Source organism: Epinephelus lanceolatus, chromosome 8, assembly GCF_041903045.1.
Source record: "Epinephelus lanceolatus isolate andai-2023 chromosome 8, ASM4190304v1, whole genome shotgun sequence".
Lineage (NCBI taxonomy): Eukaryota > Metazoa > Chordata > Actinopteri > Perciformes > Serranidae > Epinephelus > Epinephelus lanceolatus.
Window position 1 is genome coordinate 8,206,716 of NC_135741.1, and position 27,414 is coordinate 8,234,129.

The window sequence follows — 27,414 nt, forward strand, 5'->3', positions numbered from 1 at the left end:
TGAAGTTTTTCCTTGCTTGTTTCAGAATAAATTATATTAGAGATGTGTGTTTTATTATGTCTGATCACTCAGATTCATGCAGGCCGTCCAGTGGCACCTCTACAGTGGGATTTGTCTTTGCTTTGCATGTCGTCTATGGGAAAACATCTGACCCGACAAAGCCAAACAATGACTCTGCCAAAATGTAGCTGTGTTGTGTTTGTGTGCTCCCACCCTCAATAAAGAGGCGGGGAGCAGCGAACAAAGAAAAGCCAGGGGGCAGATAGGGGACGTTAAAACAGCCCACTTAACAAATTAGCAATTCCTCACTGTGTGAGAGGATGTTTACGACCGAGCACTCCGTCAATCCTTACAGTCAGATAATTTAAGGGTCCGTCTACATGACAGATACAAGTGGCTCAGATGAGGCTTGTAATTTCTGTAAATGAGTCTTGATTTGATTTTAAAACCATTATGAAAGATTAAAGTTGTTCAGTATTAAAGGCCAGTGTCTCGGCAGCTTTTATTACTGCCCTTGAGACTTTTTTTTAAAATTAACATCTGCTGTTGTTCAAAGACAAATGTCTACATACATTTGCTGCCCCCTTGAGGTCCAAAAGGTAGCACCAAGAAACAAAACTGGCTTTGAATCTGATGTTTTACACCTCAAATAAGTCTAGATAAGAAATTGTAAACATTTGCAAAACGTCTGGAAAGTGCAGGAACACTTTTGTGTCACTTAAACACAAACCAAATGTACAACAGTGAATGCAGAATTAGCCTGTACTAACAATAGAGCCACTTTTGCTGTCATGAAAACATAATACTGACAAAATAAGCTTTGGATTCATAGAAAATGTGAAGCATAAGGTCGTTTTAACTCTGCTCTGCCCTGTGCTTTACTTAAATGTTGGATTTAAGCATAAACGACGTGAAAAGTCTTGGCAGCAGGCGTTTCATCCAATAATACAGCAACAAAACTACTGTCTGAATCAGGGTCTACACCTGTGATTAACTGGTTAAATGACCAAAGACTTGTTGAAATCTACATGGATCCGTTTGTCAGTCAGTGTGCAGTATAGTCCTTTCAGTCCCCAGAAGTAGCTGCAGAATCAGTGCTCCTTGTTTTCATGCTGCTCTTCAGGGTAAAATCATTACACAACGTCAAGTCATCCTGTCCCCTTGGTGAAGCTGTCTGCAACTGCCCAGACGAAAAGAGATTTGCTCAAGACAAGCTTTCTGCGTTACAGCTCAAAGCATCTTAATACAACAGTCTCTGACTTTTGTTTGGTATCTACCTTTGGCAAAGAAATGTTTTGTCAATCTGTTGTTAGCACAGTTAGCATGCATTACCTCGGAGCACAATCTTGGTTTGTTTACTGTATTAGGCCCATTTCCACCGAGCAGTACTGTACAGTTCGGTACGCTTTTTTTCTGTTTCCACTGTGAAAAGTTGTGGATGGTACCAATGGAACCGTTCTTTACCGTCCCCATGTTTGGTCCCCCCTCTGTTGGGGTACCTAGCACACAGATCTGGTACTAAAAGGTGGAGCTGTGAACACTGCAGTCTGATTGGTCAGTAGAGGACGGTCACTCTGCTCAGGGCTGAGTTGTTGCTGGTTTTGAGGCTCATGTAACTACTGGTCATACCGTAGCAAGTTCTACATTAGTAATCTATAACTATAAAATGAAAGGATGTTTTGCTGCCTCTCACAGCAGCTGGAGTCTGAGAAAAACAATTCAATGGGCTGACTGCCGTCAACTTTGAGGTGGAACGTTTACTTGTTATGTTACTCAAATCATGAGTTTGACGACGTGAATCCATCCACACACCTTAAATTTCAATTTGACAACTTTGACCATCACTTTCTTTTTGTCTCTCTTTGGTGACAGAGACTTTTAGTAATGAGTGGATCTTCAAACGTTTAAAAACAATATATACACACATATATATATATATATACACACACACACACACACACACACACACACACACATATATATACAGTACAGGCCAAAAGTTTGGACACACCTTCTCATTCAGTGCGTTTTCTTTATTTTCATGACTATTTACATTGTAGATTCTCACTGAAGGCATCAAAACTATGAATGAACACATGTGGAGTTATGTACTTAACAAAAAAAGGTGAAATAACAGAAAACATGTTTTATATTCTAGTTTCTTCAAAATAGCCACCCTTTGCTCTGATTACTGCTTTGCACACTCTTGGCATTCTCTCCATGAGCTTCAAGAGGTAGTCACCTGAAATGGTTTCCACTTCACAGGTGTGCCTTATCAGGGTTAATTAGTGGAATTTCTTGCTTTATCAATGGGGTTGGGACCATCAGTTGTGTTGTGCAGAAGTCAGGTTAATACACAGCCGACAGCCCTATTGGACAACTGTTAAAATTCATATTATGGCAAGAACCAATCAGCTAACTAAAGAAAAACGAGTGGCCATCATTACTTTAAGAAATGAAGGTCAGTCAGTCCAGAAAATTGCAAAAACTTTAAATGTGTCCCCAAGTGGAGTCGCAAAAACCATCAAGCACTACAACGAAACTGGCACACATGAGGACCGACCCAGGAAAGGAAGACCAAGAGTCACCTCTGCTTCTGAGGATAAGTTCATCCGAGTCACCAGCCTCAGAAATGGCAAGTTAACAGCAGCTCAGATCAGAGACCAGATGAATGCCACACAGAGTTCTAGCAGCAGACCCATCTCTAGAACAACTGTTAAGAGGAGACTGCGCCAATCAGGCCTTCATGGTCAAATAGCTGCTAGGAAACCACTGCTAAGGAGAGGCAACAAGCAGAAGAGATTTGTTTGGGCCAAGAAACACAAGGAATGGACATTAGACCAGTGGAAATCTGTGCTTTGGTCTGATGAGTCCAAATTTGAGATCTTTGGTTCCAACCGCCGTGTCTTTGTGAGACGCAGAAAAGGTGAACGGATGGATTCCACATGCCTGGTTCCCACTGTGAAGCATGGAGGAGGAAGTGTGATGGTGTGGGGGTGTTTTGCTGGTGACACTGTTGGGGATTTATTCAAAATTGAAAGCACACTGAACCAGCATGGCTACCACAGCATCCTGCAGCGACATGCCATCCCATCCGGTTTGCGTTTAGTTGGACGATCATTTATTTTTCAACAGGACAATGACCCCAAACACACCTCCAGGCTGTGTAAGGGCTATTTGACCAAGAAGGAGAGTGATGGAGTGCTGCAGCAGATGACCTGGCCTCCACAGTCACCGGACCTGAACCCAATCCAGATGGTTTGGGGTGAGCTGGACCGCAGAGTGAAGGCAAAGGGGCCAACAAGTGCTAAACACCTCTGGGAACTCCTTCAAGACTGTTGGAAAACCATTTCAGGTGACTACCTCTTGAAGCTCATGGAGAGAATGCCAAGAGTGTGCAAAGCAGTAATCAGAGCAAAGGGTGGCTATTTTGAAGAAACTAGAATATAAAACATGTTTTCAGTTATTTCACCTTTTTTTGTTAAGTACGTAACTCCACATGTGTTCATTCATAGTTTTGATGCCTTCAGTGAGAATCTACAATGTAAATAGTCATGAAAATAAAGAAAACGCATTGAATGAGAAGGTGTGTCCAAACTTTTGGCCTGTACTGTATATATGTGTATATATATGTATATATATATATATATATATATATATATATATATATATATATATATATATATATATATATATATATATATATATATTTATATTAAGTTCGACTGGATTATGTCAAACTCAACATGGAAGAAAAGTTATTAGCAGTCAAATATTAAATAGATGAATCTGATTTTCTGACAAACTTCTGAGTCAGGTACAACCCTAATAACTATCTGAATGTGAAACTAATATCAACACTGGTTTAAAGGGCACTTAAAAGCAAGAAAAACACAATATGTGAAGTTCTTCCTCATTTAATATCTGGCAGGTTTTTGTTTTCATTTGCAGCTTTGGAATGCCGACGACAAAAAAAAGAAGAGACATCAAACAAGAGCTTTAAGTACAAAGTGTGATATTATTGTCCATGTGACAGAAAACACAGAAACCCCTTCACAGCGCCAACTAGTATACGTACAGTAGGAGGTTGTAAGACGTAGTGAGAATGCCCGGGGTCTTCAGGCCGGTAACAGGAAGGCAGCCTTCTCCTCCTGCAGAGTCTGTGATGCTGGCTGCGCTGTCAGCGTGAAGCTTGACATAAAAAAAAAAAAACGTCCAGCTCAACCTCAGTTCTCTACATTCAAAGGCCAACACTGACTGGTTTGGCATGGTGTGCCAGTCCAGAAGGGCAAAGAGCAATAAATTGATGTTGTGTAGGAAATGTCATTGCGACCCCATTTGACTGGGTCTCGTCAGTCCCTTGAAGACTCGCAGCTTTCCAGCTCCAGTGAGATCAAAACTGTAGTCTGTGGTGACGTAGGGCATCTCTCCCTCAAAGCCAGGCTGAAACACAGACAAAGGTACTATGAGTCATCGTAAAGTAAGCTTTAATGTAAATTAATGTCGTCTGATGTGTGTTGTGTGATGAACAGAGCAGTCTCCTGACCTGTGTTGTGAGGATGCAGGAAGGCAGTGATATCGCCCCCAAGAGGAGACAGTTGACCTTACGAAGGATGGAGGGATCTACAGGCGTCAGCAAAAAGTACAGACCTCGCACCATGTCGATACCTCGAAGCACACCTGGAACACATCAACATATGAACAAGCTGAACCCTACTGTTGTGTTTAGGGTCTCTGGTGACCACCTGCCGTTTTTACAGCTCAAAAAAACAAGTCCCTCCAGGATTTATGCGAGGGCAGCAATTAATGCAAATTCAGCGTGCAATTCCATGCAACCTTGCAATTTAGTCTAATAACTGCAACTTCACTATACTATACTACCTATAAACATCGCAACATGCATCGCAGTTTTTTAGAAAAGCCACCATGAAATCAGGAATTTCAGGCTGCAACAATCCCAAAAACAGCCTGCGAAATCCTGGAAGCACTGTTCCCACACATGGACTTAACTTGGGTGGGCCGTCCAGGTATATTAATGGCCGCCCAAGTATAAGTGGCAACCTGTTAGAATTTTGTAGTTTCATTTTTCTTTTTAATCTGTCTGAGAGAACGACGCCACCCACAACTGATAACAGGGACAACATTAAGGGCCCTTAATACCGTTCATCTGCACACACCGCGACAACACATACAGTACAGGCCAAAAGTTTGGACACACCTTCTCATTCAATGCATTTTCTTTATTTTCATGACTATTTACATTGTAGATTCTCACTGAAGGCATCAAAACTATGAATGAACACATGTGGAGTTATGTACTTAACAAAAAAGGTGAAATAACTGAAAACATGTTTTATATTCTAGTTTCTTCAAAATAGCCACCCTTTGCTTTGATTACTGCTTTGCACACTCTTGGCATTCTCTCGATGAGCTTCAAGAGGTAGTCACCTGAAATGGTTTTCCAACAGTCTTGAAGGAGTTCCCAGAGGTGTTTAGCACTTGTTGGCCCCTTTGCCTTCACTCTGCGGTCCAGCTCACCCCAAACCATCTGGATTGGGTTCAGGTCCGGTGACTGTGGAGGCCAGGTCATCTGCTGCAGCACTCCATCACTCTCCTTCTTGGTCAAATAGCCCTTACACAGCCTGGAGGTGTGTTTGGGGTCATTGTCCTGTTGAAAAATAAATGATCGTCCAACTAAACGCAAACCGGATGGGATGGCATGTCGCTGCAGGATGCTGTGGTAGCCATGCTGGTCCAGTGTGCCTTCAATTTTGAATAAATCCCCAACAGTGTCACCAGCAAAACACCCCCACACCATCACACCTCCTCCTCCATGCTTCACAGTGGGAACCAGGCATGTGGAATCCATCCGTTCACCTTTTCTGCGTCTCACAAAGACACGGCGGTTGGAACCAAAGATCTCAAATTTGGACTCATCAGACCAAAGCACAGATTTCCACTGGTCTAATGTCCATTCCTTGTGTTTCTTGGCCCAAACAAATCTCTTCTGCTTGTTGCCTCTCCTTAGCAGTGGTTTCCTAGCAGCTATTTGACCATGAAGGCCTGATTGGCGCAGTCTCCTCTTAACAGTTGTTCTAGAGATGGGTCTGCTGCTAGAACTCTGTGTGGCATTCATCTGGTCTCTGATCTGAGCTGCTGTTAACTTGCGATTTCTGAGGCTGGTGACTCGGATGAACTTATCCTCAGAAGCAGAGGTGACTCTTGGTCTTCCTTTCCTGGGTCGGTCCTCATGTGTGCCAGTTTCGTTGTAGCGCTTGATGGTTTTTGCGACTCCACTTGGGGACACATTTAAAGTTTTTGCAATTTTCTGGACTGACTGACCTTCATTTCTTAAAGTAATGATGGCCACTCGTTTTTCTTTAGTTAGCTGATTGGTTCTTGCCATAATATGAATTTTAACAGTTGTCCAATAGGGCTGTCGGCTGTGTATTAACCTGACTTCTGCACAACACAACTGATGGTCCCAACCCCATTGATAAAGCAAGAAATTCCACTAATTAACCCTGATAAGGCACACCTGTGAAGTGGAAACCATTTCAGGTGACTACCTCTTGAAGCTCATGGAGAGAATGCCAAGAGTGTGCAAAGCAGTAATCAGAGCAAAGGGTGGCTATTTTGAAGAAACTAGAATATAAAACATGTTTTCTGTTATTTCACCTTTTTTTGTTAAGTACATAACTCCACATGTGTTCATTCATAGTTTTGATGTCTTCAGTGAGAATCTACAATGTAAATAGTCATGAAAATAAAGAAAACGCACTGAATGAGAAGGTGTGTCCAAACTTTTGGCCTGTACTGTACCTGGTTCAAAATATCCATTTAATTTGAGCATTCATACAAAAGCTCAGGCAGGATACATACCAAAGCCCACACATGGGCAGATGGGAGCCTGTGACAGGAGGACTGGGCCTCCCCTGCTTGTCACCTTCTCTCCCAGGCAGCAGAGTCCCACCAGACTGGCATTGGCAGCATAAAACATGTGAGTGGGCACAACTTCGCAATGGATCACACCTAAAGCCACCGCTGTGTGGGGCACCTACAGGCCAGAGGGAGAATGGTTTGGTACTTATTAACACTTAATCTCTTAATTAGTTCAGTTGTACACAAACAGAAATGTAAAAATGGCAATTTGTAGCTTTATGGGGAGTTACATGATGGAAATATTTCTTTGGCAGGAGCAGTGACATGGCAACATGTACAGGTGTATTTCCTAAAACTCTTAACAGAGCCGTGCCTGGGCTAGCTGATTTTCCCTGCTTCCAGTATTTCAGCTAAGCTAATCATGTGCTAGCTTCAGCTTCATATTTAAGTACAGACATCTACCATCTTCTAAGGTAATGATAGAAACCTGGGACTCTTAGCAACAGTACATGTGCACCATCACGACTCTCATGTACCTGGTATGGAGTGAGGCTGTGTAGAGGTCTGACTGGTCCAGGGTCAGGAGACTGCAGCTGACTCAGGTAGGCCAGCAGTGACAGCTCTCTGTGCTCATTACTGCGCTGGTGTTTCCTGTCAGATACAGAGCACCCACAGACAATCATGTAAAAATTAAAGTTTTTTATTTGTCATCAAGGGCTGACAGTGACAGTGATGTACTTACGCTGTTCCCTGGCGCGCTACTCCCTGAAAATCTGATTGTACAATAAGGTGAGTGTAACTTCTGGGGGGACTGTGGCTCTCTGTGAACTCGGCCAAAGCAGTCTGGGCAGGTGGGTGCGTCTGGCAGCCGTGCGCCGTCCTCAGAAACTCTGGCGTGAGGACGGGACACTGGGTGACGCCACTATGTGCAAGCTGGACGACATGTGATAACGGGAAGAAGCGGATCATGTCCACTAGCAGCTGGAACCCAAATCCTGTGGACAGCCCCAAAACAAGCATGTGTTCAGACACGGTTTACAATTAATATATTCTTTATAATCTTCATATTTTGTCAGAGCGAGTAGCCTCAGCTGACCTCTGACCCAGCCCATGGTGTTGATAATGACAGGAGTCTCTCTGCTCTGGGAGCGTCTGCGCCACAAGGACTTAAGAGATTCCAGGTAGCGATCTAAGTCCGAGTCACATGACGAATGACCGTAGTAGATCATGTGCTCTGGTGTGCACTGATGAGTGAAAGGAGGACCTGAAAAATAATTCAACATAAATATAATAATCTGATTTTACACACGTAGTACAGACTTTTGTTTTAAATGCAGTCATGTTAACTTTTAATGGTTTCATGTCTTATTAACTATCATTCTGGGTAGATGTTTAAAAAGCATTTATGGGGTCAGGCATTTCACCTAAAAAAGTAAATTTTACCGCAGTAATGCCTTGCCTCAGGTGCAAACAAAGCTGCTTTATCAATTAATCCATTAGTTCATTGGCTAAAAATTAATCAGCAACTATTTTAATATTCAAATGATTATTTTTTTAAGCAAAAAGGCCAAACATTTGCTGGCTCAGTCTTCTCAAATAGTTACCTAGAGACTTTTTTTCCTTTGTTTATTTATATTTATTCTATTTTATTTCTATCATGAGCATTTGATCTTTTTATGGTCATATGAGAGTAAACTACAAAACTGAAAAAATTGCTTAAAAATACAGGAATCTTGAGCGCATCTTTAGTTTCTTTATTTATTTATTTTTTTTGTTTGTTTGTTTTTTGTCAAGTGCAAGATAAAAAGATCCAAACCACTCAAAATGTCTGTACTTTAAACATGAAGCTACAGCCTGCAAGCAGTGTGGCACATGACCATGTAATGCTAAAGTTTTTTTTTAAAATTTCAGATTTACAGATCAAAGAAACATTTAACATGCTAATTGGTGACCTTTATAGGAGCTGGTGGGCTGAGTTTGTTATAGTAGGGCAGAGAAGACTCACCGTTTCCCCTCGTTTCTTGGCAAGAAAGCAAAAGTGCATTTCCTAAAATGTTGAACTGCTCCTTTAATATTTAACACTCTTATTAATACCACCTGAAAGGAAGCTGTGAGTCAGGTGTGTTTAATATGGCATGTCAAATACTTCAGAGTAACAAGAGGATAAAAACTTACCCAGGAGTGGCTCTCTGACCGTCGACAAAGACAGACAACCAGCGGGAGTGAACTCTGTTTGACCGAGGTCACCTTCCAAATAATCTACACTAGTGGTGCTACAGACACAGACACAGACACCATTAGTTTCCTGATAAGTTTCCTCTAAAGACCTCTGGAGTACAACAAAAGATGTAGCGCACAACATCCAACACTAGATCATGTTAAGAGGAATGCATTACAAACACAAATCAAGCATACAAAGATAAAAACATATATTTAATGTATACAGATGAGAACTTACTGATTCAGTAAGGTATTGATGAGGGTGCGGATGAACGTTGACTTGCCCACATTCTTGGTACCACATACGAGGATGACAGCATAACCGTCCATGTCCCCTACGAATGAACAGACGTGTGTCCAGTAATTCAGCAGGGCAGTATTAAATGTAATCAGACATGTATTACATCACATCGCTGACGTCATGCATCCATCCAAAGTCGTTTTGTCATTCAGACATACTTTGTCTGTTTCTTAGTGTTTGTTGTGTCTTGGAACATGGTGCCTTAACTCCTCAATTTGATCGTTTAACAATTTAAGATGCTGCATTCTTCAGCCTATTTTATTAAGTCTAGCAATACACATGCATAAAGTGACAAGATGTTAAATAAGGACTCTAATTTCTATGTAAATGCTGTCTCCCTGTGCATGACATGAGAACAACATGTAAAACTGTCATAACATTTACAAAGTGAGGTGCACGTCTGAAAAGCGCTGACCTTTGCAGGCACTGACAACCATGTTCAAAGCATCTGCGTAGCTCTTTGACATTTTGAGGCCCTCGATGTCTTTGACCAGAGGAATCATGCCCAAACCATTGAGTGGAGTGTCGAGAACAGCTGACATGAGTTCACTCTACAAACAAACAGGGAGGAAAAGCTTCTGTTACACACGTACAAGACCGACACATTAAAATGACCCACACATTAACCTGTGCGTAAATTCTGCTAATATTATTATCTTCCACCAGTTCCACTTCTTTTACACATTAAATGTAGCTTGTGATTAGAGGAATATCAACAGTGTCTTAAGGTATAAATTTCAGTGAACTCACCATCGGGGGGCTGAACAGTTCAGTGAGATCCGTGAAGCTGGACAGAAACCGTGTGAGAGGCGTCTCCATGGGCTCCAGTAGGATGATGGATGAGTTTGACCTGATCTTTTTTACCAGCTTCTTGGCTGATGCTGCAGAACACACATTCAAAGGGCTTAAAGGACAGAACGACACTCTCAGGTCAGTATTTTCTAAATATGCAGTGTCACCAATTAACAACTTCTAACCACACTAATTAACAAAGTTGGGCTACTTGTGCTTTTACCCGATGGCAGATACTTTCGGAGGATGGGCGACGCCTCCATTCTGTCATCTCTGTTGTGACCAGAGCTTTCCATTGCTGTAATGGTCAGTGGACAGTGTGAGGCCGGGGAGAAGAGTGGATATGACTGCTGGCCTTCTTCGATGGTGAACCCCATCACTTCTACCCGACCGTACAGACAGGTCAAAAAGCACTTCCCACGGAAACACAGGCTCTGCAGGAGAATGACGTCATCAGTCACAGAAACAGACTACAATTGATTAAAAAAAATGTCGTAACTGTTGCCAGATCTTTACCAAATTACCTGATCCTTCTGCATGACGAGCACTGCGTGGTTTTGCCGATCATCTCTCTCTGCACACTCGTGAAGAGCCTCTCCCTCCAGTCTACCTGGCTTTACATCTTCCATGTCACCTGAAGTCTCCACACCGTTCCTATGAATGAACTCCGAGTACTCCCTCCAGTCCTGCGAGTCCTCTGACTCGTCCATTGTAAACTCTGACCTTCCATTAGCATGCGTGTCAGATTTCTTAAATCCAGACGAAGGGGTGTTCTTCTTGGCGTTCGAGACGGACTTTGCCTTATTCTTCAGTCTCTTAACGGTGGGCTTTTTCTTCACAGTCGCCTGGTGCTCCTTCGCCATCTTCGCCATGACAGGACTCGAGTTGAGTTCTGAGGAACTGATGGGAGGCCTGCACCGCTTGCCCCGAACATCCTTCCACTTCTGGGATTTAGCGTGGCCCTTAGCCTGTGTGTTTTTGTTCACCTTCATGATTCTGCAATCAAAAATTGTTCATGTGGGTGCTGATGAAAAACAAAGGGGGGAGCCTGCAAAGAGAGAGGCAAGAAAATTAGCATCTGAAAGGTTAAATGTCACAACAACGTGACAATGAAGAAAGACTGGTGATAAATTACCATTTATGTAGTAATTCAGTGATAAGCAGGGGTGGTAAAAGTACTCAGATCTTTTACTTAAATACAAGTAGAAATACCACGATGTAGATATACTCTGTTACCTGGAAAAGTCCTGCAGTTAAAACTTATAGCTACAAAACATTTGCATCAAAATGTACTTAAAGGGGATCCACGCCAATTTAAAAATGTATACATGTTATTCCTATAGTCAAAGATATTCCAAAAATATTAGTAAACATGAAAACTCTCATCCAAAGACAGAAGCCAAAGAGCTAAAACTCAGATTTGTGGTGTCATAAGGTGAAAATTCAGGAGCTGCTCCATAGACAATGAATGGTGAAAGGTGTTCTAGGTGACACTGAGAGCACCCAGGGGAATGTTCCGAGTATATGGGCACATTTTCTGTTTCAGAGCTGAAAACACTTAATGCAGTAAAGCTCATCTGGGTATAAACAAGAAAACAAACATTCAGCGAAACCACAAAATCAGGCTCCTATTCATTGTCTACAGAGCAGCTCCAGACTTTACACTTGATGACAGAACGTTCAAGACTCACTTATCTGGTTTCTGGCTTTGGGAGAGAGCAGCTCATGTTCACGAATATTTATCAAACTTTCCTTGGCCATAGATACAACATATTGGAGTTTTTAATTTAGATGGTGCTCCCCTTTAATTCAGTGATGACCAGAGGTGAAAGTAGAACTCACGTTTTACTCAAGTACACTCAGAATTTTAAGAGGACAAAAGTATTAGCATCAAAATATACTTAAATTATCAAAAGTAAAAGTACTTTACAAACAATACTGCTGAGAGTCTTGAGAATGTATCTGCAGATAACAATACAATCTTATATTAACCACTGTTAATATTCTGTAATTTATTGATTGATTATATAGGAGGATATAAGGCTGTCTGAGTCACTGCCTTTGTTTAAGTCTCTCCTAAAAACATACTGCTATTGGAGAGCATATTCTAAATTTATCTAGTCTATTTTATTACTCTCTTAATTCCCATTTATCATCCTGATTTGAGTTTTGGCCTTTATTTTTTACTTTAATGACGTTTAATAACATTTAGTTTGTTTCACTTTCCCTGTGTTTTAAGCGTGTTAAGTTATATATTTGTGTTGCTAATTTGAATGTGACAAGTAACGAGAAACTAAATAAAACTAAAGGTATTTGTAAAGATAAGGATTTGTATATTACACAAGTGTAATTTGGTTTATTTTATTGTATTGTAATTTAAATATTTGCATATGTGTTGTGAAAAATGAAGAGTCTAACTTTACAACTTTCATTTCGCTGTGCAACCCTTTGTTAAAAAACAAACTATGTTATATATTAAATAAATGTAGAGCAGTAAAAGGTACAATAGTTGCCTCTGAATAGTAATATATGTATACAGAAACCGAAAATAAAAGTACATCAAGATTGTACTTATCACTAAATAGCTGTAGTAGTTGTGTAGATGTATTGAACTAGTTTCAACCCATATAATTGATTTTATTTCTATGTTCCCACCACTGGTGATAACGGTATTTTCAATATACATTAAGCTAGCTTTATTTAGCAGCAGAAAGCTAAGCTAAGCTAAGCTAATCACGCTAGGACGTGAAACGAACCAGCAATACATTTCGTTTCTAAAGATAAGAGGCTGACTAATAAACAAATGCAGACAACAACACATGCACCACAAAGAGGAACCGACTGTCAGACAACAATGCATTTTAAACTTGGTGTGAAGTTACCTGAGCTAATGTCCCTTATCACAGCCCTCACACAACTGACATCTATGCTAACAGCTAGCTACTGTTGTTGGATTCAGGTGGAGAAAACTTACCCCCCGCTGGTGAAAGAGAAACGCAGAAATGTGGAGACGGCCTTTAATGATATGACTAAATGATTAGCTTCTATAATTTGTGAACGTGAAGCCAAGGAGCTGGCCAACTGTTACTACAGCAATGCTAGCAGGCTAGCTTACATGTGTGAGCCACAAACAGACGCCGCCAGCGGATGGTCGACCATAGTCTCACCCGGAGTTTTATTATTTACGACGAAGTCATTAAACAGAACTATTACACTTTATTTAGCGTATTCACACACACATTAAAAAGTAATAAAAAGGCAATTTAGACACAAATAACCATTTTATATGAACACTTTCACTCTTAATGCTGTGAATATCGAGGTTTTAAAATGGTCAACAAACATTTTCCCGGAGTTCAGTCGACGTCACTTCCTCTTCCCTTTGCAGTTTTTAGGGGCCTACAAGAAACGAAAACAAGGTGAATGTAGCTGCTTTGCCACATTTTTAACCCATTTTCAGTCCACCTGAAGTGGGCGCAGCTTCTCAGCCACACAAGAGATAAATAATCACCTCTCATCGATACTGCAGATGTGAGTTTCGTGCAGCTGTCGGGTGCGTACCGTGCTAAGGGAGCGTCTTAAAATATGTGCTAGGAGATAAACGTCGAGGTGCGTAGGTAGCTAGGGGTTTACAGTAATTTCATTTTAAGCAGTTTCATCAGCAGATATGTGAGCAGTGTTAGAAAATATTCAAGAAAAACTAAAGTTTAATAATCGATTTGTTTCGTGTAGCTATCACTGGCACAAATTATATAATTTAGTTAGCTGCATTTTAAAGAATTGGATGATTTAACATGATGCAAGTGACATTAATGTCTCCCAAATATTCAACACTTATTTAAAATGTTGTTTTTTTAAATAATATTCTGTGTACAAAGTGTATTTGGAGCCTTACAGCTGTGACATTATCAGAATCAGAATTTTTAGCTAAGCATGTATCACTTCTCATATATACATGTGATCCTCAGACTTAATCTATTAATATTTTTTCTGCATTGTGTATATTTTGGATTTGCACATTATTGATATTATATATTTGCATCCTTTCCTACTTTTTATTGCAACTGCTGCACAACATTTCAGTCAAAATAAATAAAGTTATATCTTATCTGAAGTTTGGATATACAAGAACATGACAATGGTACTTACACACAAATGTACAGAAGGATTAACAGTATTTTTCAGTAATTAATCTGCCAATTCTTTTTTTCAATGGACACTTTGGGCCAGAAAATGGTGAAACATGCTCATTAAAATCTCCTAAAGCTCATCATGGCGGCCTCCAACTGTTTTTTGTTTTTTTAATCTGACCATCTATCCAAGATATTCAGTCCTTCATTACATAAGACGAATACAAGGTGTTAATCCTCACATTTCATAAGGTTTTTGGGTCATTTTTTGCTTAAGAAAATTATTAAAATAATTAACTGATTGTCCAAAAAGTAAATTTTTTTGAGATTGACTGATCTATTAATTAACAAAGCGTTTCAGCTCTAAGAGGATACACATACAGCTGCAACAAGGACAGCAAGACAAGATAAGCAGACGTAACAATAAGTACAAACATGCATTTACACACGTTGTATGAGAGTTGACATAAAAGTTGATCGACAGAAAATGTAAATGCAAAACTATTTGCAGCTATTTTGACAACTGTTAATCGTTTAAGATATTTTTCTTTTCAATCAAAACTATGAAAACTTTTTTTTAGCATTTGCTGCTTTTCTCCGACTAATGTAATGTAATAAGTTACTTCATATACAGTGTAATGTCTCTGTGTCTCAGCCTACAGTGAGAGCAGAGGGATGCCTGCAGCAGAGAGCAGCCATGCACAGCGTGTCCTGTCGTCCCTGAACCAGCAGAGGGCGGCAGGCAGGTTTTGTGATGCAGTGCTGAATGTGGGAGGCGGGGTGGTCTACCTGGCCCATCGTAACATCCTTGCCTGTTTCAGTGAACTGTTCCAACAGTCCAACATGCCCACTGCATCGTGCATGGAGTTCTGCCTGCAGGAGTGTCCCAGTGACGGCTTGGAACTGCTCCTGAACTTCATTTACACTGGAGACTTGAAGTTGGATCCTGACAACCTGGATAAGGTGCAGCACGCGGCAGCCACCATGTGTGTACCAGAAGCACTCACACTCTGTCAGCAGTTCAAGGAGTCCTCTGTGGATCCTTCGCCTCTCAAGCGTAAAAGAGGCAGACCTAGAAAGTCCACATCAGACACAGCGCCTCATTGTTCAGTCAAAGAAGAGAACCTATTTACAGCCACAAAAGATGAGTCCAGCTTTGATAATGCCACAGCCAACTTAAGCACTGCTGCCACTACAACTACCACCACCACCCGCTCTGGTCGAGTAGTGAAGGGCCCAAGACGACTGGTGACTGATGAGAGCCCCAACACTGATTTTACAGCTCCTGAAAAAGCCAGCAAGAAGACTCCACTTATTCCCACAGAGACAGAGAGGGGTGATCTTTGTCTGGAGAGCCGAAACCCAGATCAGCCAACTGGTGAAACTGAGGTAGAATACATGAGCATATGTCGGAAAAAGTATTACACTGAGGGGACATTTGCTTCATGTAATCACAGGTGCAAACAATGACTTTAAAGGTGAAAATTTGTCTTGTGCTATTTGCAGACATCCAACTCACAGACTGACACAAACGACAATGGTGTTAACCAGGTAACAGAGGAAGCAGAAGATGAAGAAGATGTGGAAGATTTTGAGGGGATCACTGAAGACACAGATGAGGAGTATGTTCCCGTTGACGAGCCCAGTTCCTCAGCCCCGTCCACGTCAACGGCACGTAAACGTAAAACCCAAAGCAAAACGGACAAAAACGAGAATGGTGAGGCTGTGGAGGAAGACTCTAAAAAGGACTCTGTGCAGTGTCCCATCTGTGACAAATCCTTCAAGAGCAAGTATTACCTCAAAGTCCACAACAGGTAAACAACATCAGTATTTTTGCCTCAAATTTCCGTTGAAAGAAAAGCTACTGATGTGTCTTCTTTTTCTGTAGGCGACACACAGGGGAGCGTCCCTTTGGTTGCCTTAAATGTGGAAAGAGGTACTTCAGGAAGGAGAATCTTGTGCTACATGAGATCAGAGACTGCGCTAAAGTCCAGGTATCTTCTCTTCTTCTTCTCTTAATCTCTCTTCAGTATCAAGTAAGATCCTAGAAAGTTAAAGATCAGTATTTGTGCTGTGTTGAAACTCCAGACGTACACCTGCGTGACATGCTCCTCAACATTTAACGGAAAAGAAGAGCTGCGTCTGCACGTCGTCTCCCACACAGGAAATATGCCCCACAAGGTACAGCCTGATAAACACAGAACAAACACTGCACAAATTATATGAAATCAAAAATTAGTATTGAGATGGTGTCGTTTTTTTCAGTGTTCAACGTGTCCTGAACAGTTCATGTACAAGAAAAACCTGACAATACACATGATGAAGGTCCACGGATATCCCAAACCACATGCAGTAAGTTGCCTTGGCTAGGCAAGTTTTCAGTGAGACTTCCTGTTGATGTAACAACAGTAAAGAGTGACTTAACTTCATGCAGCTGACCTTGTGTTTTCGTAAAAAGTCACTTTTGAATCTGAGGTTCTGATTCAGTTTAATAATGTTTTACTTTTTAGTGCCCGCAGTGCCCCAAAACCTTCTTAACTCGGACGGAGCTGCGTGTGCACGAAGCAGCCAAACATCGAGGCGAAAAGCCGTTTGTGTGCGAGGAGTGTGGCCACCGAGCGTCAAGTCGAAACGGCCTGCAGATGCATATCAAAGCTATTCACAGGTAGTGGAGCATGTTTTTTATTTGTATGCAACAGTACTGGTTTGACCACAGTAGAGGTCTGGATGCACCATTCCAATACTGATGTTGGATACTAGGCTGATAGTAACAATGGAATTGATCAGCCCCATTGTACCCAAAGCCCAGGTACCGGTTCTGGTATTGGGACTGAAAAAATCAGATTGGTGCATCCCTAAATAGAGGGACCTGAAAACTCTATGAAGTATGACCTTTTAAATGAGAATGTGTCAGTTTTGAGACAGCATCTGTGCAGATTGTTTCAGTCTTTTTTAAAAATTTCTGTTCTGCTTTACAGAAATGAGCGCCCCTTTGTATGTAACATGTGTGGCCACGCATTCTCCCAGAAGAACAACCTCAACATGCATCTGCGTATACACAGCGGTGAGAGGCCGTATCAGTGTCATCTCTGTGGCAAAACCTTCAGGACCCAAGGTAACGGATACCATTCTACATTAGAGTGAACGTAACTATGTTGAACGGATTAGGTCAGAAACAACATGGTATTAGATATTACAGTCTGGCTGCTGATTTGGCTCAGTTACTAACACGGTCAAGATCTGGAGTTACAGCAGTGTCTGTGACACAAAGTTCATGGAGGCAACTATGGTACATGAACTCAAATGGTGCCATTTAATTCAAATGTAAATCTCTCAATCAGAACAGACATTGAGACACATGTTTAGAGTCAGTGACTCACACTTTTGAGGATATCAGTGTCTGCAATGTCCATCTTGAATAAACGTCAATGACACACTTTGAAAACCCCTGGATTAGATTAATAGATAAATTAATAGCTGAATCCAAACTGAGCAGTCAGGTACGTTTTTGAACACATACTAATTTATGATATTGGGATTTATAGATAAAATTGAATTGAATTAACTGTGTCTCTGTTAGTGACAGCAGCACATGACTAACTTTTACTTAAGAAGTTATCATTTAGGACCCAAACCCAGCCTGCACACTCTTTGGTTCAACTTTGAAGGAATCCTGTGCTATCTTACCAAATGTACAGTACAGGCCAAAAGTTTGGACACACCTTCTCATTCAATGTGTTTTCTTTATTTTCATGACTATTTACATTGTAGATTCTCACTGAAGGCATCAAAACTATGAATGAACACATGTGGAGTTATGTACTAAACAAAAAAAGGTGAAATAACTGAAAACATGTTTTATATTCTAGTTTCTTCAAAATAGCCACCCTTTGCTCTGATTACTGCTTTGCACACTCTTGGCATTCTCTCCATGAGCTTCAAGAGGTAGTCACCTGAAATGGTTTTCCAACAGTCTTGAAGGAGTTCCCAGAGGTGTTTAGCACTTGTTGGCCCCTTTGCCTTCACTCTGCGGTCCAGCTCACCCCAAACCATCTCGATTAGGTTCAGGTCCGGTGACTGTGGAGGCCAGGTCATCTGCCGCAGCACTCCATCACTCTCCTTCTTGGTCAAATAGCCCTTACACAGCCTGGAGGTGTGTTTGGGGTCATTGTCCTGTTGAAAAATAAATGATCGTCCAACTAAATGCAAACCGGATGGGATGGCATGTCGCTGCAGGATGCTGTGGTAGCCATGCTGGTTCAGTGTGCCTTCAATTTTGAATAAATCCCCAACAGTGTCACCAGCAAAACACCCCCACACCATCACACCTCCTCCTCCATGCTTCACAGTGGGAACCAGGCATGTGGAATCCATCCGTTCACCTTTTCTGCGTCTCACAAAGACACGGCGGTTGGAACCAAAGATCTCAAATTTGGACTCATCAGACCAAAGCACAGATTTCCACTGGTCTAATGTCCATTCCTTGTATTTCTTGGCCCAAACAAATCTCTTCTGCTTGTTGCCTCTCCTTAGCAGTGGTTTCCTAGCAACTATTTGACCATGAAGGCCTGATTGGCGCAGTCTCCTCTTAACAGTTGTTCTAGAGATGGGTCTGCTGCTAGAACTCTGTGTGGCATTCATCTGGTCTCTGATCTGAGCTGCTGTTAACTTGCGATTTCTGAGGCTGGTGACTCGGATGAACTTATCCTCAGAAGCAGAGGTGACTCTTGGTCTTCCTTTCCTGGGTCGGTCCTCATGTGTGCCAGTTTCGTTGTAGCGCTTGATGGTTTTTGCGACTCCACTTGGGGACACATTTAAAGTTTTTGCAATTTTCCGGACTGACTGACCTTCATTTCTTAAAGTAATGATGGCCACTCGTTTTTCTTTAGTTAGCTGATTGGTTCTTGCCATAATATGAATTTTAACAGTTGTCCAATAGGGCTGTCGGCTGTGTATTAACCTGACTTCTGCACAACACAACTGATGGTCCCAACCCCATTGATAAAGCAAGAAATTCCACTAATTAACCCTGATAAGGCACACCTGTGAAGTGGAAACCATTTCAGGTGACTACCTCTTGAAGCTCATGGAGAGAATGCCAAGAGTGTGCAAAGCAGTAATCAGAGCAAAGGGTGGCTATTTTGGAGAAACTAGAATATAAAACATGTTTTCAGTTATTTCACCTTTTTTTGTTAAGTACATAACTCCACATGTGTTCATTCATAGTTTTGATGCCTTCAGTGAGAATCTACAATGTAAATAGTCATGAAAATAAAGAAAACGCATTGAATGAGAAGGTGTGTCCAAACTTTTGGCCTGTACTGTATCTTTTTTGTGGAATAAAGACATTGACAATCAATTAAACATATTACAGAAAAGATGATATCATTTAATTTAATAATCACTGTCTTTTTAACACCAGCCAGTCTAGATAAACACCACCGGACACACACTGGTGAGCGCCCGTTTAGCTGTGATGTTTGTGAGCAGCGCTTCACAGAGAAAGGCGCCCTCGTCCGCCACAAGGCCAGCAAGCACGAGGAGGGCCGACCGCACTGTTGTCACATATGTGGCAAAACCTTCAAAGGTGAGATACACCATGATGACTACACACTGTGACCTGATGAGCATGGAGGAGCATGAACTCACTGTGTCTTGTTGTGGTTTTTGTCTTGATCAGCGCGGGAGCAGCTTCGTGTTCACCTGCGTCGCCATCAGGGCATGAGGAAGTTTGAGTGCATCGACTGCGGCTACAAGTTCACTCGACAGGTGGGTTCACTAGTAGAGTTCAAGGAAATATGTCTTTGTGAAAACATTGATATAGCAGAGGATGGTTTCGATCCATCGACCTCTGGGTTATGGGCCCAGCACGCTTCCGCTGCGCCACTCTGCTACACACCTCAGATGGGACTCGAACCCACAATCCCTGGCTTAGGAGGCCAGTGCCTTATCCATTAGGCCACTGAGGCTCTGACACCTGCTCTGTCCAGCTGTATTCACACTGTAATCCTTTGTACATCACTCCTCTATGGACGGGGACCGAGCTTTTGTGTGACGTTAAATCAGGGATTGTGCCTGAATGCGTTCGGTGGCTGTGTGACGTTCTCCATTGTGTCCAAAGCTGCAGGCGAACTGTTTCATCTGTAAACGTCGTAAGTGAAAAAGTCAGTTGACTCATCAGTTAATTTTGACCTGTCGCCATCAGGGCATGAGGAAATTTAGCAGAGCTCCAGGAAATACTAGCTAATATGTCTGTATTAAAACGTTGATATAGCAGAGGATGGTTTCGATCCATCGACCTCTGGGTTATGGGCCCAGCACGCTTCCTCTGCGCCACTCTGCTTCACACCTCAGATGGGACTCGAACCCACAATCCCTGGCTTAGGAGGCCAGTGCCTTATCCATTAGGCCACTGAGGCTCTGACACCTGCTCTGTCCAGCTGTATTCACACTGTAATCCTTTGTACATCACTCCTCTATGGACGGGGACGGGAGCCTTTGTGTGACGTCAAATCAGGGATTGTGCCTGAATGTGTTTAGCAGCTGTGTGACATTCTCCATTGTGTTCAAAGCTGCAGACGAACTGTTTCGTCTGTAAACGTCACGAGTGAAATAGTCAATTGACTAATCAATAATTTACTCATTTTGACCCGTCGCCATCAGGGCATGAGGAAGTTGAGTGTATCGACTGCGGCTACAAGTTCACTCGACAGGTAGGCTAACTAGTGGAGCTCTAGGAAATACTAGCTAATATGTCTGTATTAAAACACTGATATAGCAGAGGATGGTTTCGATCCATCGACCTCTGGGTTATGGGCCCAGCACGCTTCCGCTGCGCCACTCTGCTTCACACCTCAGATGGGACTCGAACCCACAATCCCTGGCTTAGGAGGCCAGTGCCTTATCCATTAGGCCACTGAGGCTGTGACACCTGCTCTGTCCAGCTATATTCACACTGTAATCCTTTGTGCATCACTCCTCTATGGACGGGGACGGGAGCCTTTGTGTGACGTTAAATCAGGGATTGTTCCTGAATGTGTTAAGCAGCTGTGTGACGTTCTCCATTGTTCATTTTAACCCTCACATCTCGACATGCTTCCTCTTCCAGGCACACCTGCGACGACACGTTCAAATCCACAAACGCACTGAGAACTACAACCCCAGGCAGAGAAAACTACGTAACGTGATAGTGCAGGATGTGGACGGAAGTCCTGGTGAGAACGAAGCGACTAATGAGGTAGAAGACTCGCTGATCTCAGAGGAGACAGACTATGTCCCACAGACGGCAGACGTCCAGGAAACCACAAACACAGATTCCACCACGGGCCTCACTTCTAGTTGTGTAGTGAGGGTGGTGATCGGGTCGAGTGACGCGGTGATGGAGGAGGTGGTGTCGAATCAGAACCTGGGACATGTCGAGGCGGTGGAGAGTTTCTCTGTGCCAGAAGTCTTGCAGCAAACACAGCTGGTCACTGAGGCGTACGAGTCCACGATGGATATGAAGGAAATGGTTGAGAATATATCCGAGAGTAAGACCTGAAGACTGAATGACCACAGACTGTGTGCTGCACACTCAGAGTGACTGTGAAGACCACTTCCTGAATGAGAAGCACTGAATGTGCTGTGAGGACATTTGGCCTCACAGATCCAAAGATGAAACTGAAACAGTCAGAGACTGTTGAGTTTCTGGACATGCAAGAGAAGAGCAGGAAGTAATTCTCATGCTTCCACTGGTGAACACAGTAAATGAACTGCATGCTCGTGAAGGCTGCATGAATGTGATTTTTTTTTTTTTTTTGGCCTGTTTTTATCAATGTACGTTCTCCAGCTTGACTCTGGAAAATCAGTAATAAAATATAGTCACAAGCAGCAATTGCAGGTTCAAGCCCTTCCTCCATCAACAGAAGGAAGCAGCTCAAATGCCCCAAATCAAAGCCTCACGCAACAGCGAGCAGGTTTTAGGCTTCACAAAGCTGAAACTCAAAGTTCCACAATTTGCTTCCCCTTTATCGGATAAGAACAAAACTAGGTATGTACGTCCAGGTCTTAGTTCAGAATGTCTCCACTGAGATAAATCAGGATTCCTCCACGACAACTTGAGTTGCAGAAATTTATTTGAATAAGCAATTAAATTCTATTGCTGACTTTCGGATGAATTCTTTACACTTTCTCTTCTCTTACAGAATTAAACTTGTTTTGTCCATTCTCAGATAAAGTGATAATTTCCAGCTATTAACAACAAACATGTCTCACAAATAAAAGAAACAATCACTCAGTAGTTTTGTTGTTTTTTTTTACTTTTTCCAAATGATAAAAAAATCCACATTTGTTGCATTTATTCTGTCACACAGTAACAGTTACGACTCTGACTGCCTTCTTAAAAACAGCAGTGCAAATGTTTAGCAGTGTCCAGTCTGTGAGCTCCAGCAGTCTGTCAGAGGTCATCACTTTGCGTCCTCTCTGTGAGCACCCCGTGCTCTCAGAATCTCCTGACCAGCCCAACAGCTTCATACACCAACACCAGGTCAGTTCTGGATTGAAACTGTCTCAGGTTTCAAGTCTCACTCAGCTGTCAGGGTACGATGCAAGTTGCCTTTCGAAGGGCTAAGTAGCCGGTAACAACATCAGTGGGGAGGAGGCGGATGTAGGAGAACTCCTCAGAGGACGTGAAGCGTAGTTTTGTCTGAGGGTCTGTGTAGTTCGCCTGAGGAAACACAAGAGAGTTTAGTGTGTGCTATGTTCAAGACCTGTAACATGTAGAGTGGTGGTTCCCAACTGGTCCAATCACAGGGTCCAAATTTCTTCTTGGTCACTAGTTCAAGGTCCACACAGTTTAATATATTCAGCATCCCACCAGTTGGGAAGCACTGATGTAGAGGATGAAGCTCACACTGACTATCTGTTTATTGTACAATGAAAATTTTAAGAAGTGATGACTCACAGGGAGTCCGGAGATGTCAGAGTATTTCTTGGTTGGCTTCAAAGAGGGAGGGGCGTCAATGTTGTAGTCTGGAAACACAAGGAAGGTCAGAAAGGTCTTAAATCAAACTGATTGTACAGTCGTTTCCCAAGCCTTCCTAAAAACTTTTTCCAATGTCACCTGACACACATTGTTTGACACAATGTCGGTACCTCAAATAAACCCATGTACTGCTGTTGACACCACGTCATTTCGGTTCCAAAACGCACACAGTATATTAAACAACTGAGCCTTTGGTAGAACATCAACTCCCATGTGCAGTGAGGTAAAATTACAGTTGCTATCAGTGGAGTCTGGTGGCTTCGAAGAGGGGAATATAACGGCTCCAGTTTCTATCGGAAAGGGAAGGAATCCGCGCTGTCACCTACATCACTACTTTTTGATAACGACTGAGTTTCCATTTGAAAACCACAGAAAAGAACACAGATGGACCTGCCCTTTAATTTAGCACAATTACACAGTTTAGCTATACAGTGTACTGTGAAGAACTTTCAAGGCCTCTTTTTGCCCCGAAAACATGACACTGCATTAACCTGAAATCTAATATGAGAATTTATTAGCAAAGACAAAATTGAATATATTTAAGTTTTGACTCAACTTCTCAAAGTGAATTTCAGTTTCAAATTAAATGTCAATAGAATAAAGTCACTTTATGAAATGACATGTACCTTTGCTTGGAAAAACCTTAAAAATTATTCATACAACACAATAATTAATGTCTCAGGCTTTGGGGTTAGAATGTAGAAATAGAGCTTACTCATTTAGAGATTTAAATCAAAAAAGTACAACATGTATCAGGTAAAAATAAGCTACCACACTCACAGTTGGGATCGTTGAGCTTCCAGGGTAACGTCCGTTCCAAAGCCAGAATCTGTTTGAGGTTCTTCCAGGTCCTGTTCTTTTTACCCGCTGCTGCTCCTCCGATCCCAGAATGCTGCCGAGATGAAGAGAGGAAAAACTGGGTGAAAAACTGAGAAGAAACAGAAGCAGATAAACTTAAAACCCACGTAGACACAGACGCTCACCATAAACGTGGGGTCTTTGAATGGTGGAGGTTTTACTGTGGACTCTGTGACGACAGCTGCACCGCTGTCAACTGTTCCCACTGCTTTTACCTCAGCCACCGACTCCACTGCTATTACCTGGAAGACAACACATCGTCAGACAAACTGTAATCACATTTGATTTCAAGCTGCGTGTCTTTGAGTGTAAACAGTCAACAGCTGGCTGAACACAGTGTCACATTAACCCTCAAAGATAAGATTTAATGGCTCAGTCTTTATCTGATATAAAATTGATACTACACATACTACCATTGTTAGAAGCCCCTCCATGTCGTGAGCATCAGAAAAACACCTATTTGTAAATGTGAAATTGCTTTGTTCAGTGTTTAGATCACTGGATCCATTTATTTTGTAAAGGAAGAGAACTCTGCAGCTCTTGGTAAGAACCTCCTTAACATCTGGGACCAGTTGCATAAAGCACCTTAAGTTGAGATTTTCCTTTAAATCCAAATTAAGTTGTTTTTTTTTAAAAATAAAATCAGTTGCACAAACATCCGTAAGTCTATTCCTTAGGCTTTTCTCCTTAACTTGGTCTTATACTAAGGGAATCGCTTAAGTTTGTTTGCCTGACCTTAAATCAAAATGACTAAAATGTCATAGTTAATGATATCAGGGAGTCTATCTCAAGCACAAGTGCAAGCAAACAAATGGTCTCCATGGAAACAGTAGAATTTTACTGCTGTGAAATCTCTTTCAGTGCAGCAAATGCCTTAATGTGTTTCCTTGACTAAGGACACATTTTAAGAGATTCTGGGCAACATCCTTAAGTAATTTTCTCAGCTAAGGAAAAACTAAACCTTAAGTGTCGTACTTAAGGAGCAAACTTAAGGTGCTTTGTGCAACCAGCCCCTGGATCATATGTTAGTAAAGAAAACAGGTGAGCACATTTTAGCAGGTGCTAGGATAGTTGCCTGTTCCCGACACGTAGATAGACTAATTTGTACATATAACTTATTTATTTAGTGTTTTTTGCCTGCTTAAATCATTAGGTTCATTTGTTTTGGAGAGGAAGACACCTCTGTGGATAATTTAGCTCCAGGTAAAATCCTCCTGAACAAAGAACACTGAAGAAAATCTAACTGAGAGAAGTTTCAGCTGCTTGCAAACTATAATCCTCACCACTAGATGGCACTAAATCCCCCTGAATCTTACATACTGTTCCTTCAAATCAGCTTTCAGGCAATACTGCCAAATAAGTATCTGTAGATTATTATCTAATAATGTAAATATCTGCAACACTAGCTTTCTTGCATTGCATCTCAGCTGCTTCGCATTTCTTTGCACATTTCATTCGTCTAGTAAATATAAAATAAACTTTAATCCCTGTGTGTATTTTATAATCAGCAGTCAACTCTGAGAGATGTTCACTAGATAACAGTTTGATGAGCTTCACCCTGCAGACACACACACACTGTCAACAGTAATCAGACTACTGTTCATTACCTGTGTCTGTGTAGTTGTTGGTGTCGCTGTCAGCTGCCCTTTCTTCTTCTTACCACCGCTGCTCCCGGTGACCTGCTGACCGGCGGCACAAACCGCCGGACTACCGGGACGTTTCTTCCCCCGGTTAGCGGCAGAGCTGGCGGCTGTCGGCGGGGCTCGGACCGTGATGGGGATCTGAGACGCCATTTGAGTTCAGCTAAGTAAATGTAATGTGCGACGTGAAGGCAGCTTTCACTCTCGATACTTAGCATCACAGCATTAGCCGTCCAACGTCCGGATTGTAAACATCGCTTCACCCGGATATAGAATTATTTCACTTCCGGTATCAAATTTCGAAATAATATAATAATTATTAATAATGTATTTATATGAGATATATATGAGATATTATGGGCATGTGACTTTATTGTACGTTTTATATTATCTTATTTTATTTCATTGAGTCATTTATTTTTTATTTTATTTCCAGACATATTCCTTCTGGCTTACTGACAGAATTGCATTTATCATGCCCTGTCATGTCGCTCTGTGGTTAATAATGTGTGCAGTATACTCATGATTGTGAGCCACTGTATAGGTAGGTTGACCCCTTGTAATAAAAATTGCAAGTCATAAAAAAAATAATGTATTAATATAATTAGACATTATCTTGATTAAAAATGTGTAGCATGGTCACTCTTCAACAACTGAATGATCAATCAAAATTCTCCATATTTGTGGACGGGAGGAAATCGGAGTACCGAGAGAAAACCCTCAAACTCTACATAGAGAACTGATCACCAGTCCTTCCTCTGTGCGGCCACCGTGCAGCTTAAACACTTAAACCACCTGTGAATAAGTAGAAGATGTTGTGTTGTGGAATTTGGAGGGACAGAAAATACCAACAAATGTCCAATTCCTGCTCACAATGTGGTAGAGATGCATCTTTTCAATCCACATGGAGCCTCCATTAGCTTCGCTTCACCTGGCTGGAAGGAGGTTCACTGGCTATCTCTTCAGTGTTCCCATGGACTCTGAAGATGTAGAAGCATGTATAGTCAGGATGGCCCCAGTTGCTCTCCACATGCAGCTTCACAAAGCTGGAGACACCTTCTTTATGATCCTGAGAGACAAGAAATCAATAGAGTTAGTTGGGCGGTCAAAAAGAATGAGAAAATGGGAAGTCAGACAAACTGTGGCTTTATAATAGATTAGCTTGTGGGTGAAATAATTGTTTAATTGCATGGTGTGACGCTCACAGGAATTTTAAAAGTTTGGACTTCCCAGCCTGGTTCTTTCATCATCTCGAGTTTTCATGCCACGTAAAAAAGAAAGATTGAGATCCAGTAAAACTACTTGTTTTTTTCTGTGTATGTGACAGTGAAAAACACAGGACATCTGCCGTGTAGCAAAGTTAAATTTGTCACTTACAATGACAAAAACTCTTGACAGTTAACCTCTTTGTACAGGGACAACCACTTTGCCATGTGACCCAGTGTCACGTATGTATTTGTGTGTAATTAAAATGTGATCTAGCTGTTGTGAATGAATTGTTCTCTTGGAAGAATAGTTGGACTTTGGACTGGATAAAAAAGACCCCACTTATTTTCCATCTATGAGTTG

At 41.7% G+C, this 27,414-nt stretch overlaps 3 protein-coding genes and 4 non-coding genes across 9 annotated transcripts; 1 reads left to right on the forward strand and 6 right to left on the reverse strand.

Annotated features, from left to right (window-relative positions):
- Nucleotides 1–3,901: 3,901 nt before the first annotated feature.
- On the reverse strand, nucleotides 3,902–13,487 carry nol9 (nucleolar protein 9). The gene is made up of 13 exons (XM_033629250.2): nucleotides 13,170–13,487; nucleotides 10,720–11,243; nucleotides 10,419–10,629; nucleotides 10,154–10,284; nucleotides 9,819–9,954; nucleotides 9,341–9,437; nucleotides 9,058–9,155; nucleotides 7,979–8,146; nucleotides 7,625–7,877; nucleotides 7,419–7,533; nucleotides 6,883–7,057; nucleotides 4,547–4,680; nucleotides 3,902–4,443 (listed from the first exon to the last, which is right to left on the reverse strand). The coding sequence occupies exons 2-13, from the start codon at nucleotides 11,185–11,187 to the stop codon at nucleotides 4,324–4,326; spliced, it is 2,106 nt and encodes a 701-aa protein (XP_033485141.2). The 5' UTR covers nucleotides 11,188–11,243; nucleotides 13,170–13,487; the 3' UTR covers nucleotides 3,902–4,323.
- Nucleotides 13,488–13,570: 83 nt separating this feature from the next.
- zbtb48 (zinc finger and BTB domain containing 48) lies at nucleotides 13,571–22,603 on the forward strand. Of its 3 annotated transcripts, none has more exons than XM_033629247.2 (11): nucleotides 13,571–13,614; nucleotides 14,981–15,714; nucleotides 15,832–16,139; nucleotides 16,214–16,319; nucleotides 16,414–16,506; nucleotides 16,591–16,677; nucleotides 16,836–16,990; nucleotides 17,304–17,440; nucleotides 19,748–19,912; nucleotides 20,006–20,094; nucleotides 21,434–22,603. In XM_033629247.2, the coding sequence occupies exons 2-11, from the start codon at nucleotides 15,001–15,003 to the stop codon at nucleotides 21,863–21,865; spliced, it is 2,286 nt and encodes a 761-aa protein (XP_033485138.2). In that variant the 5' UTR covers nucleotides 13,571–13,614; nucleotides 14,981–15,000; the 3' UTR covers nucleotides 21,866–22,603. The 3 variants fall into 3 exon arrangements, with proteins under 3 accessions (XP_033485138.2, XP_033485137.2, XP_033485140.2); XM_033629246.2 differs by having other exon boundaries at nucleotides 13,588–13,748; XM_033629249.2 differs by having other exon boundaries at nucleotides 13,596–13,726.
- Nucleotides 20,147–20,218, reverse strand: trnam-cau (transfer RNA methionine (anticodon CAU)). The gene has a single exon. It is a non-coding gene; the product is annotated as a tRNA-Met (tRNA).
- On the reverse strand, nucleotides 20,222–20,294 carry trnar-ccu (transfer RNA arginine (anticodon CCU)). Its single transcript has one exon. It is a non-coding gene; the product is annotated as a tRNA-Arg (tRNA).
- trnar-ccu (transfer RNA arginine (anticodon CCU)) lies at nucleotides 20,672–20,744 on the reverse strand. The gene has a single exon. It is a non-coding gene; the product is annotated as a tRNA-Arg (tRNA).
- Nucleotides 21,176–21,248, reverse strand: trnar-ccu (transfer RNA arginine (anticodon CCU)). Its single transcript has one exon. It is a non-coding gene; the product is annotated as a tRNA-Arg (tRNA).
- Nucleotides 22,422–26,121, reverse strand: LOC117258389 (INO80 complex subunit C-like). Its single transcript, XM_033629251.2, has 5 exons — nucleotides 25,813–26,121; nucleotides 24,331–24,447; nucleotides 24,128–24,239; nucleotides 23,267–23,334; nucleotides 22,422–23,029 (listed from the first exon to the last, which is right to left on the reverse strand). Exons 1-5 carry the CDS (start codon nucleotides 25,996–25,998, stop codon nucleotides 22,898–22,900), a joined length of 615 nt encoding a protein of 204 aa, XP_033485142.1. The 5' UTR covers nucleotides 25,999–26,121; the 3' UTR covers nucleotides 22,422–22,897.
- Between the last annotated feature and the right edge of the window lie 1,293 nt (nucleotides 26,122–27,414).

Bases quoted from the DNA above. Each gene is read 5' to 3' on its own strand.
- nol9 (XM_033629250.2), bottom strand. From the start codon at position 11,187: ATGAAGGTGAACAAAAACACACAGGCTAAGGGCCACGCTAAATCCCAG. The intron at 8,147-9,057 runs GTAAGTTTTTAT...ATTATTTTTCAG, and splicing joins GGTCAGAGAGCCACTCCTGG to GTCCTCCTTTCACTCATCAG. The intron at 4,681-6,882 runs GTATGTATCCTG...GATGTGTTCCAG, and splicing joins CTGCCCATGTGTGGGCTTTG to GTGTGCTTCGAGGTATCGAC.
- zbtb48 (XM_033629247.2), top strand. From the start codon at position 15,001: ATGCCTGCAGCAGAGAGCAGCCATGCACAGCGTGTCCTGTCGTCCCTG. The intron at 15,715-15,831 runs GTAGAATACATG...TGCTATTTGCAG, and splicing joins AGCCAACTGGTGAAACTGAG to ACATCCAACTCACAGACTGA. The intron at 16,991-17,303 runs GTAGTGGAGCAT...TCTGCTTTACAG, and splicing joins CATATCAAAGCTATTCACAG to AAATGAGCGCCCCTTTGTAT.
- LOC117258389 (XM_033629251.2), bottom strand. From the start codon at position 25,998: ATGGCGTCTCAGATCCCCATCACGGTCCGAGCCCCGCCGACAGCCGCC. The intron at 23,335-24,127 runs GTGAGTGTGGTA...TTGTGTTTCCAG, and splicing joins GAAGCTCAACGATCCCAACT to ACTACAACATTGACGCCCCT. The intron at 23,030-23,266 runs GTGAGTCATCAC...GTGTTTCCTCAG, and splicing joins CTGACATCTCCGGACTCCCT to GCGAACTACACAGACCCTCA.